Raw genomic sequence first — 12,439 nt, 5'->3', positions numbered from 1 at the left:
TTTCAGCGGGGGATGAGATTGACTTACCATTGTGATCCAAAGATTCTATATTTCTTTTGCGTATGCGTATTTTAGAAGAAAGATGATAGAATCTTGTATTTCTGTCCCCATCAGCTATGTATTGGCATCTTGACTTTTGAAACCAATGTATTGGCATCTTGACTTTTGAAACCAAAATCGGCAATCAAAGCCCAAGAGAGAGATTGCTTTTGGGAATCAATAAGATCCCAATTCGGGCAAGGTAAGCTTTCCAAATACTCAATTTCTTCGAAATTATCAGTGTTGCCAAAAGTTGATTTGTTCCAATGTTAAGGAAACAAGAGAGATTAGAGAGCTTAAAATTAAAAGGTACCTTCACTTACCCATAATGATGATATAACCAAAAAATAATGCGGGTGATATTGTCATGCATTTTGAAAGTGAAAGAGTTTTCGGCCATGAAAAGGAATGCATTCAGGAATGAGGATGATGGGGCTGTGATCAAAACCCATAGCAGGGAGCTTTTTCAGAGTTGCATTCAGGAAGAGTGCAATCCAAGATGGACAGGCAAAAACCCTGTCAAAGTTTTTCTTTAAGAAGGTAGGGCGGTTTGTGTCTGTTACACCAAGTGAAGGATGACAGTGGCAAGGCAATCTCAATGAGATCGAGATTAATTGAGATCGAGATTGGAGCAAAGGGATTGAAAGGTGGGAAGGGTCATCGAGGGCTTAAAGATACCCCCCAATTTCTCATCTTGTGACACAACCTCATTAAAATCCCCAATAACTACAAAAGGTTCTCCCTTTAATCTTGATACCATTAACCATGCTTTGCTTTCCTTTTCTTTTTGTGCAATCAAATTTGAAAGAATAAGGGTAGGTAGATGGGGTCTCCTTGCTTGATTCCCCTCTCCGAACTGACTGAAAACCTCTCAGCCCTATTTATAATTAATGAGCATCTAACCAAGGAGAGTAAATTCACAATTAAACCCATAAATCCACTTCAAATCCAATCCTAAAAAGGATTACAACCACATACACCTCCAGTCCAATCCATCATAGGCACTTCATATCTGACTTCATTGCAACCATTGTTTCCTTCCCTTGCTTCCTTCTTTTTAGGTAATGGAATGCCTCATGAGCCTCTGCTGATGGATCAGTGCCGGGAGGAGATGGAGTGTATTAGCAACACAACTTTAATAATCCTTTTTTCTATCTAATTAATTAAACTTACTATTTTCATCATTAGAGCAAATTGCTCCGGCATTCCAAAACAGAGGCACTGTTCTGATACACGGGCATAATTAGATTAATGATATGAAAAAGAAAAAAAAAAAGAATAAAGATGGCAAAAAATTGGTAATTTTGGAGGTAATATGTGATCAGTTTTTTTAAAGATATAATTACCCAATACATACAGACTGATACATTTCACCTTTAACAAGAAAGTGTATGGTACAAATTTTGGAACTGACCAGCAAAGTGCACCTTGAATCCAGAACAATGGACAGCCTTTAAAGTATACAGAGACAGAAGAAACAGGAGCATTCATTCCTTACAAGGACACACAAAGACACAGACAGGTAAAATTTTCAAAATTCTGAGAGCATTCATTCCCCATTAGAAATATATAATATAAAACTGATGGTGACTACCAACCATATTAGTTACAAGGAAGGTCAAACATTGTCTACATGAAAGAAAAAGAAAAAAAAAAGAACAAGAACCTTCAAGATTTGCTCTTTACAAAGTCAAAACATTTGCATAATTATGCATTTTATGACTCCAAAACTATAAGCTGCCTCCTACACCAATTTCTACTACATAATTCAGACAGACATTTGTTATAATAAGAAAGGAAAAGAACAAGAGTATACTACTATGATACATATACGTATAATTCAAAAGCAAAGAAGCTCCAGGCATTAGCCATTTGAACTGTCCTACCTGCAACCCTTCATCAAGTAGGAAGATGGGCTTGAATAATATACTGCATTCACATTTCCCCCAGCCTTTCTGTTCTCTGTTTGTTTTGCAGGACTCCCACATCCGCTGAAATCAAGAACTCGCCGCTCTGTCTGCAAAGGAAACAAAAAGCATAATAGGAAAATGAAAAGCTTTCTTGAATACTGAAGGCAACAAGGTAAAATAGGCCTTTGAAGAGGAGACAAAAATATGAGAACCTACAACTTCTCTTTACTAAATCAAGCGTTCAACCATGAGAACATTCAGTCTAGTTGATTTTGGTTGTTTAGCATATAAAAACTCCACTTTTTTGCCACTTTGCCACATACATTTGGTGTTTGGCTGTTTGGAAAGTGAATATCTAAAAGAGTTATCCCACCCACAAACAGCGTCATGATAGCTGTTAACTTCCATTAAATATTACACTGAAGCTTGCATCCCGAAATTGTCAAATTGTGATCACGTTAGGAATTTGCCAATCTAGACAACCAAGCAAAGCCTCATGGTAGATGTTAGATAGCTATGATCATGATTAGAAAATTATGCAATAGCAGATTTCTAGAGGAGTATTATAATGTTTCAGAATCAGCAATTTCATACTTTGGAGCTCCAGAATGTGACAATGAGAACAAAGAACAGGAAACGTGTAGAAAATTATTGTAAAATAAAATGAACTGAACTAAGAATCACAAAACATATCATACCAAAACACCAGAAGGAAGAGGTACATGGTTCTCTTGCTCATTCTTTGGGGAGCGATTATACTCTTGGATAGAATTCTGGTCAGCAGAGCATGTTTCCTTTGAAAGTAGTTCAGTGTTTTCAGATGCCAGAATCTCCTGGGCTTCAGCCGCTACAGCTGCAGTTTGCTCATTGAACTGTTTCATCAGCTCAATTGCGTCATAGCTTCTCTCTCCAGGGCTCAAGAAATATCCAAAGTCCTGTGGGAAGAACAACTCATTACATGGAACCACAGAAATTTCGGGTAGGACAAAGAAATAAGAAAAAATTGCAACGAATGTGCACCCTGGAAAATATGACATTTGATCTATTTGATCAGAACAGAACATACAAATGAACATATGCATGTAAACTCAAAAGAAACAAATTTGGACAGACGCACAGGATAAAAATTAATTAATAAAAAAAGAAAGAAAAGACAATGGGTAGAAAGAAAAAGAAGAACTCAATATTTCAGCATTTGCATCTAGCGCTCAAAGAGCCAACACCACAAAAATCTTTAAAAGAAGGGGTTTAGAATTACGAGCAAGAAAAAAAAAATGCTTGTTGCTGATCCTGGTCAACAAACAAACAAAGAAAGGCAATCTCTTAGTTCCGCTTTTTGTAAGATATCTCAAAATAAGGTCTGTATTTGAAAATAAAAACTCAGCAGTTCCTTTGACATTTCCCATTAAATCAGAACCAAACATATAACATGCAAACCAACACATGACCAATGGAAAAAAAAAATGTGCAGACAATCATACAATCACACAAAGCTGGAGAAACAGACAGGAAAAAAATGGAAAACATAAGAAATACAGGGAGGGGTTGGGGTGCAGGATCAGATCTTCAAATCACCTTCGTATATATACTACTCAAGGCCACAAGTTTTTATGGTAGTAAAGGTATAAAATTATGAGCAGGAAAGATCATGCTAATTGTTCGTCCTAGCCTCCAAACAAAAACAACTAAGGATTGAGAATTCAATTTCTTGGTTTTTTCATCATGCAAGATTTCTCAAAGCCAACATATGAAAATAAAGCTTGAAGATTCCTCAGAGTTGAAAACAAATGGGTACTTCCCCCAACCCTCGACCTCCTCTTTCTGCATACTGGAGGCAGAACTCACATCTCCAGAAGGAAAAAGTGATGAAAGACCTGCATGTGTTGCGCAAATGAGAAAATAGAAAGAAAAAAAGATTTAGCTTCTAAATACCTCAATTGTTATGTCTGTATCAACTCTTGGTCCAGGTAGAAAAGAGTTCACGAACCATGGAGACTTCCATGCTGAGGGAGACTCTATACTTCTTTTGAGAAAAGGGGTGCTGCCAAATATAGATTATAGAGTAAAAAAGCAGCTTAGGAACCAAAAAAGAAAAAAGAGAGGTTTTATTTATATTTCAGGTTTTTTTTTTTTTTTGGGGGGGGGGGGGGGCGGTGGGGTTGGGGGAAGTTAACGGAGGCAGTGGAGGTTTACTCTTTGAAACGAACATAGAAACTATAAACCAATACGATTCTAGTTAATTTTCTTCTTTTTTCTTTTTCGTTACTTCAGTATCTATATTATAAAGTGAACCAAACTCCATAAAGTATTGATGAGAAAAATTATGTATACACATACTGCATGTAATGGAATTCAGCATGCCATGCCATGACATGTGAATCAAAGTCAATAAGGGGTACCAGATGCATAAGTAATTGACTATGGTGGATATATGCTATTTAGGTTCTGATGACTTAATCTACACTAAAGTCAACAATCTTAGGTTTTCCAAATTAAGTCCATGGGCGATTATTAAGCGACAAGATTGGAATACCTGGAATACTGACCCAACAACAACAACAAAAGTAAAACCCCTAGAATATACAAGCAAACTAAAAACATCTTCTACCCGCGCTGCCAGTTGTTTGAGTTCTGATGGAGGGATCAACTCATTCCAGTTAACTCATCAATCCATGACAACATCAATTGAGCAGCTTAATACCATAATTTTAAGATCTTCCAGTTTTGTTGCTTTCTAGCTTAAGTACACACTTTCATGCTTGAAACATGTATCCTCAATAAAGCATTAGAAAGAACATTAAAGCTTTTTCATTCATAGATAGAACGTAATCACCAAAATATTAAGCCACTAACCCAAGATTGTATAACAGTATCACCTTGGTTGCCTTATAAATTTATAATAACTTGGGTACAAGGTCCATAGCCTTGGTTACTTTGTTACAACTTGGGCACAAGGTGGTCACATATGTGTTAGATTGTACTTTTAACCTCATATCTATGGTAACAATTCACACTACTTTTTCCACATTCTCATTGGATGGTGTATTCTAGTTCCCCAAAGTATGCTACATGGAATCAAGCTTTCAAAAGGGTAACCTGAGTATTTGACACTCCTAATGAAGCATTTGACACTCATATTTATGAGAAGCTGAGAAGTAGAAACAGCAGCAGCTCCGGCAACCTGTATTGTCTCAATTTTTTTCTGCCCTATACAAGTTGCTGCTGCTCCCTGATGACTCACTCACTTCTTATATTTTCTCTTGTTTTTATCCTTTCTTTATCCTGCTACGGCTGGAAGCTTGGAGGTTATAACCTAAGACATTGCTCCGTCGAAGTCCCTATACTTCATGCTTTCTTCTAATTCTTCAATATAGGAAGTTCCTATATATGGGCTGCACTTCTTCACCGTGGTAACATATTTTTCCTTCTCTATGTTTTTCTTTGTTTTTTAACTGCCAGCTGTCCATACATTTGGGAACCAGGCAAACCGCAATCCAACTTAGTTCCTTGATTTGTTTTATTCACAATGCCTTAGCAAATCAAGGAAAAACTGAAGATAACACGAGGAAGTCTCCTACTTAGAGAACTTGACCACTATGCTTTTTGTTGGTTGGTTCGGTTTATTTGTGGGTTGGTTTAATTATAAGTTGTGGTTCAAGTTGTTATTATTCAGTTGTTTAGTGAGGGTAATTATGTAACTTTGTATACATTTCACATTATTATAAATAAGAAAGTTAGGGGTCACATTGATTACCTAAAGATTCAATTATTTCCACATGGCATCAGAGCCAAGTGCAAATTAGAATCGAGGGAAAAAAAAAGAGGGAAAACAAGTTTGACTTCCTTTTTTCTTTTTCCTCTTCCGCCAAGACTTCTTGCTCTTTTGCTCTCTATCATTTTTCCGCCAATGACAGCAGGCTTCTAAGTTCGACTGTCCTGCAACTCTCTTTCTCATTTTTTCCTTCTTCTTCCACTGGGCTTCTCTCTTGCTAGTGACCCTCCTCCGTTGTTTAAACCATTAAAGGGCAGCATCCTGCGGAAGGTTCTTGCAGAAATTGATGCTGTCCTCTCTTCTACCGCAACGAAAAGAGATTTTTTTGAAGCCTTCCTGCAATATTTTCCAGGTTTGGAGACTGAATCATCCTGCGGTGGCTTCTTGCAGAAATTGCAGAAATTGATGTTGTCTTCCCTTCTATATTTCCGATTCCTCTAAACTGGTTTGAAGACTGAAGCATCCTGCGGTAGCTTCTTGCAGAAATTGTGGAAATTGCAGAAATTGATGTTGTCTTCTCTTCTACCGCAATTAACAGAAATTTTTTAGATTTAGACTTCCGGCAATGTTTCAGATTCCTCTAGCCAGGTTTGATCCGAAAAGTACAGCAGGATTGATCAACAATTACTGCAAATTTTATTCGTAACTTACAGCAGAATAGATCAGAAATTTTTTTTGGATCAATTTGACTTTGTTTTTTATTGTCTTAAAATTTGTCTGGTGAGTTGCTAAAGATATGACAACGCCGGATGTTTCTGCAGTTCTGACAAATCATGAAAATTATCCCACTCTTTCACTACTCTTTGTTAGGTTCGATGGAACTAATTACTTGATCTGGTCTCGCTGGTCTCGTTCTGCTTATTTGACGATTGCTAGAAGAGGTCTAATTGGCCATATTACAGGCACTACAACCAAACCGTTGACTGCTGGTGTTCTTTAGGAAAAGTGGATTTCAAACGACTCTCTTATCATGTCATTCCTTTTGAATTCTATGCATCCGAATCTTGCTAGGAGGTATTTATTGTTGGATACAGCGGCCCAAATTTGGAAGGCCACTAAAGAGACTTATGGACAGTGAGGCAATGATGCACAGACCTATGAGTTGCAGAAGAAACTTCATGAGACCACACAGAAAGAGTTGACAGTTGCCCAGTACTATGCTGAATTACGGTCTCTCTGGAAAGAATTGGACCATTATAGTGACTACCATCCTACTAATCCTGACGACGTAACTGCATATAGGAAGCATGTTGTCAAAATTCGGGTGGATGACTTTTTGGCTGGATTGAATGTGAAGTATAATCAGATCCGAGTACAGGTTTTGAGTCACTCTCCCTTTCCTACACTGGAACAATCCTATGCGTTCAGTGTGAGGAGAGTTGTCATCTGGCTACGCTACATAGCCCAATAGTGGAAAAATCTGCTCTTCAGAGTTAAGTTCTAGTGTCCAAACCTAACTCAGCTAAAGATGTGGTTAAGTGTGAGCAATGCCACAAACCCTATCATACCAAAGCCACATGCAAGAAATTACATGGAAAGCCTGCTGATTTAGAGCAAAAAAGGGCCCAATGGAAGGGTAAACCAAAGGCTAATCATTTAGAGACTGTTTCTACAGTACCTATTCCAGATATCGGTTTTTTTCCCAAAAGAGCTACTTGCTCTAAGGTGCATTCTAAATCTTCTACAGCTGCTGCTGCTGCTGCTGCCTCTTCCAATGCTCCCTCCACTGCACACTTGAATTCCTATCATGCTACTTCAGGTACCGTATTTAAAGACTTCCATGTTTCTTCAGTTCTACTCCATGGATTATTGATACTAGAGCGACAGATCATATAACAAGTTTTGCTTCTCTTTTCTTAAATTATTTACCTACCTTAGGGAAAGATAATATCCGTAGCTGATGGATCTTACTCTTCCATTGCTGGAAAGGGAACCATACAACACTCACCGTAACTTTCTTTGTCCTCCGTTTTACATGTTCCATCTTTTTATACTAACCTTCTGTCCATTAGTAGTCTTACCCATAACTTGAATTGTAAAGTGACATCCCCCCCCCCCCAACTGTATCTTTCAGGATATGGTAAAGGGGAAGGAGATTGGACGTGGTAAACAAGACACGGACTCTACTTGGTGGAATCAAATGGAGCCTCTTCTTCTGCTATGCTTGCTACTCCTCATCAAGTCAATTTGTCAACTCTCCACCAGTGGCATTGTAGGCTTGGCCATCCCCCTATAATAACTCTAAGAAAACTTTTTCCCGATTTAGTCTCATCTTGTCATAGGGAAGTCATAATGATGTGTAGGGGCCTTGTCGCCTCATATCTATTACTGGCCATCATTTTTTTGTTACTTTTATTGATTATCATTCTCACTCCACATGGATTTATCTTTTAAAACAAAAAAAAAAATGAAGTTTTTTTATGTTTTCAAGATTTTCATAATATGGTTAAAACTCAATTCAATGCCACTATGAAGGTCCTTCGCAGTGACAATGGAACCGAGTATAGTGAAAAAGAGTTTTCGAGATACCTCTCTAATTCTGGCATAATACATCAGACTACTTGAGTTGATACTACGGCCCAAAATGAAGTGGTTGAACAGAAGAACAGGCATCTTTTAGAGATTGCTCGTTTGCCATGAATGTTCCCGACCAATATTGGAGTAACACAGTTCTCACTACATCATACCTCATGAATAGGATGCCTAGTAGAATACTTGACTTCAAATGCCCCAGTGAGGTCCTTCAAGGGAAACCCTTGACTTCAAATGCCCCAGTGAGATCCTTTAAGGGACTTCTTCCTTTATAGTTCCTCCACGGATATTTGGTGTTGTGTGTTATGCTAGAACTTTGACCCATAAGAGTAAGTTGGAACCTCATGGCCTCCGCTACATTTTTCTGGGGTATTTTGCTACTCAAAAGGGTTACAAATGTTACCATCCTCCTTCGAGGAAGACAATAGTGTCCATGGATGTCATACACCTCTCCAGGGGGAGACTCTAAGAGCAAAGGTGTTCTTTCCCACTTTGGATGTTCCTATCACATGTAGACCTACCAAACCATATTCAGCCCCAGTTAGAGGTTCAGGAAGAGATTCCTGAACAGGGGGAGCATTCGGCCAGCACAGCCAGTCTTCCCTTTCCCCATCTAAACCTTGTGAGGATCCTGTCCAGTGGGAGACCACTCCTATAAGGCACATTATTAAGGTCTTTCAAAGGATTATTAAGGTCTTTCAAAGGCAAGTTGACCAAAGCAAGGATGTGCAAACCTATTTGAGGAAGAAAACCAGTCGGCAACAGTAGGTAGAGAAGGTTGACATGTTACCACTCCAATCTCTTAATCCAGATTTAGGTCATCCCTGAGGTATCTTCTTCTGACCTCCCTATTGCTGTAAGAAAAGAAATCAGATCGTGTACTTAGCATCCTATAGATAAATATGTTTCCTATGATTCGTTGTCTAATTCCTACCAAGCCTTCATATCTCAGCATCCTATAGATAAATATGTTTCCTATGATTCTTTGTTTGACTCCTACCAAGCCTTCATATCTTCTTTATCTACTGCACCTGTTCCAATGGCTTGGCAGCAAGCCTATGCTAATACAAATTGGAAGGCAGCAATGGTAGAGGAAATGCAAGCTATGAAGAAGAATGGTACTTGGGAGTTGGTTACTCTTCCTTCAGGGACCTTCAGGGAAACAACCGGTAGGTTATAAGTGAGTGTTCGTGGTAAAACAAAACATGGACGGTTCAGTTTACCGATTGAAGGCTAGATTGGTTGCTTTTGGGTTCACTCAGACTTATGGAATTCATTATCAAGAGACCTTTGCTCCTGTTGCAAAATTGAATACAGTTAGGGTTTTATTATCAGTAGCTCAGAATCAAGATTGGGATTTACACCAATTAGATGTAATGAATGCATTTTTGCATGGAGAATTGAAAGAAGAGGTCTACATGGAAATCCCACATGGATTCTCTGCTAACAAAACAAAAAGGAAGGTTTGTTGGTTGAAGCGGTCAATTTAGGGTTGAAGCAATCTCCCCGGTGTTGGTTTGGACACCTCCAAAAAGTCGTGGCATCTATAGGTTACAAGCAAAGTAATGCTGACCATACTCTCTTTGTGAAAAGGTCAGGAACTCACATCACGCTTCTTATAGGTCTATGTAGATGACATTGTCATCATTGGGAATGATGGGGCAGAAATACAAAAGCTGAAGAGCTTCCTCGGCAAGGAATTTGAGTTTAAAGATTGGAAACTCAAGTATTTCCTGGGAATTGAGGTCAGAAAAAGGCATCTATTTGTCCCAACACAAGTATATCCTAGACTTACTTTTGAAAGTGGGAATGTTGGGATGTAAAGCCATGGAAACCCCAATTGAAGCAGGTATCAAGCTTAAAGAGAAAGAGGGAGTGGAGTACTAGTAGATAAGGGAGATAACAGAGGTTGGTTGGAAAACCGATTTATTTGTCTCACATCATACTTGACATTGCTTTTTTAGTAAGCCTAGTGAGCCAGTTCGTGCATGACCCATACTCGAGTCATATGAATGTTGTTACTAGAATACTTCAGTATTTGAAATCCACACCATGAAAGGGAATACTTATGTCACCCTCAGATAATTTGAAAGTGGAAGCTTAATTGATGCTAATTAGGCTAGTTCACCTGACAGAAAATCAATTTAAGATACTGTACATTTGTTGGGGGCAATCTAGTAACCTGGAGAAGTAAGAAGCAAAATGTGGTGTCATTGTCTAGTATAGAGGCCGAGTATAGATCCATGGTTCGAGGAGTATGTGAACTTTTATGGTTGAAGGGTCTATTAAAAGATATTGGATTTCCTATTACAAATCCCATGATGTTATATTGTGACAACAAGGCTGCCACCAATATAGCCAATAATCCAGTGCAACATATCGTACAAAACATATTGAGATAGATAGATTTTTTGTCAAAGGAAAGTTGGAACAAGGGCTGATATGCATGCCTTTTGTGAGATCTAGAGATCAAGTAGCTAACATCTTTACTAAAGGACTAAAGGAAGGAATTTCTACCCTATTTTGAGCAAGTTGGGCATGATTACATCTATGCCTCAACTTGAGGGGGAGTGTTGGTTGGTTCGGTTTATTTGTGGGTTGGTAAAATTATAAGTTTTGATTCAAGTTATTATTATTCAATTTTTTAGTGAGGGTAACCATGTAACTTTGTATATTTCACATTATTATAAATAAGAAACTTAGAGGTCACATTGATTACCTAAGGATTCAGATATTTCCACACTTTTAGGTCTATTAGATACATCTCGGTTGATGCAGGTCTTCAAATTTGCACTCATTGCCAAAATCTGATGGAACTAGGGATTGATGTAGTGATGCACTATATTATTAGGCTCTAAAAATATTTAATTTTGGTTCATGTGTGGCTTCCATAGACATTAAGCTCTTATTTTTTGGGTTTATTGACGTGATTGGCCTAATTAGCTCATAAAGTGGGTGTGCAAGGTATACATGATTAAGTGTTAAATTCAATATTTATTTAAGTTCTTAAGTTAGATTAGGATAGTTTAGGTAGATAGAATTGTGTTTAGATTTTATTTACTTTACTGAGTCTTTTGATTAGCAGGTTCTTTCCTAAGTCAAATTAGGAATTTAGAAGGCCTATAAATATGTAATGCACCCCCAACCAATTAGATATGATTTGATTTAATAGACTTTTTTATAAGAGTTTTGGTGCTGTTTGGCAGTGCATACAGGATTTATATCCCAAATCTGATTTCTTCTCTTCTTTGTCTTTCCCAAGCATCTCCTTCTAATCTTCTAACCAGAATACTTCTTCTAACCTTAAAATTGAGATCCTACAAGAGTGCCCCTAGTTGAACATCTTTTATCTAATTGTGTCTTTTTTAGTCTTGTGTGTTCTCTTAGTTTTATGTTCTTGAATTTTATTTAGATGGTTTCTCAAATCAAATTTGAAATAATTCCTAATTTATTTTCAGGAGTAAATTGAGGACTAAAATGCCCAAAATACCCCTTCTACAAGGTTCGGCCAGCCAATGGAGGTTTCTTGGATCCATCCAAGGGGCCCCACTTGGTGTTTCGGCCAGGGTGTCTTTGTGTTCACATCAGGCCTCCTCAACAAACTTGTCAAATTTGACTTCACTCTTCTCAACCCTGGTCTCAAGTCTTTTAACCCAGGTTTTAGACCTATCATCACTTTTTTCTAGTTCTCAGCCAGTTCAGGTTCTAGCCAATTGTTGGTGGTGTGATCTAACATGGTTGGTACTCATCAAGAAAGGAAAGGAATGGGATAGCGAAGAGACAGAATCTTCCCTTAATCGAGCTTTCATACCATTTGATGTAGCCCTATAATGAAGAGGTTCAACTAGGGGCCAGCTTTCCATATTTTGGGGTAGTTGATTTGGATGCATAAGGAAAATAAGTTATGGTGGTTGAATAGCTTTGGAGAGATTCAGAGTAATGGGGTGTATGCTTGGATGGGGAAGGTTTTTGAGATACAGGAAAAGTTATTGGAATGAGGAAACTTGAAATTTATTACCTAATCATGTCCCACTAGGGAAGGCTTGTCCAACACTGTGTGCACCCCTACTACTTAACTTTGAGGATCCCACAAGGTCATCTCCCCTGCCTACTGTCTGGGTGCTTGATCAACAGCTTCATCAACCCAGTCTATTATATGCACAAATTGTTTATATTAATGCCAATG

At 38.1% G+C, this 12,439-nt stretch overlaps 1 protein-coding gene across 2 annotated transcripts in view; it reads right to left on the bottom strand.

Annotated features, from left to right (window-relative positions):
- Nucleotides 1–1,313: 1,313 nt before the first annotated feature.
- The window catches only part of LOC149007303 (transcription factor MYB3R-1-like), a 33,751-nt gene continuing 22,625 nt past the window's right edge, over nucleotides 1,314–12,439 (bottom strand). For both annotated transcript variants that reach the window (XM_089166310.1, XM_089166309.1), the window contains exons 10-12: nucleotides 3,882–3,990; nucleotides 2,648–2,884; nucleotides 1,314–2,056 (exon numbers count right to left, since the gene is read on the bottom strand). In XM_089166310.1, coding sequence (XP_089022436.1) covers nucleotides 1,922–2,056; nucleotides 2,648–2,884; nucleotides 3,882–3,990 — 481 coding nt within the window. In that variant the 3' untranslated portion in view covers nucleotides 1,314–1,921. The remainder of the gene's footprint in view (nucleotides 2,057–2,647; nucleotides 2,885–3,881; nucleotides 3,991–12,439) is intronic.

This window comes from Hakea prostrata, chromosome 8 (assembly GCF_041222555.1).
Source record: "Hakea prostrata isolate BN-2017 chromosome 8, UWA_Hpros_2, whole genome shotgun sequence".
In the NCBI taxonomy this organism is placed as follows: domain Eukaryota; kingdom Viridiplantae; phylum Streptophyta; class Magnoliopsida; order Proteales; family Proteaceae; genus Hakea; species Hakea prostrata.
The sequence above is the reverse complement of the archived record's forward strand: the minus strand, read 5'-3'. Positions and strand labels throughout refer to the sequence as shown.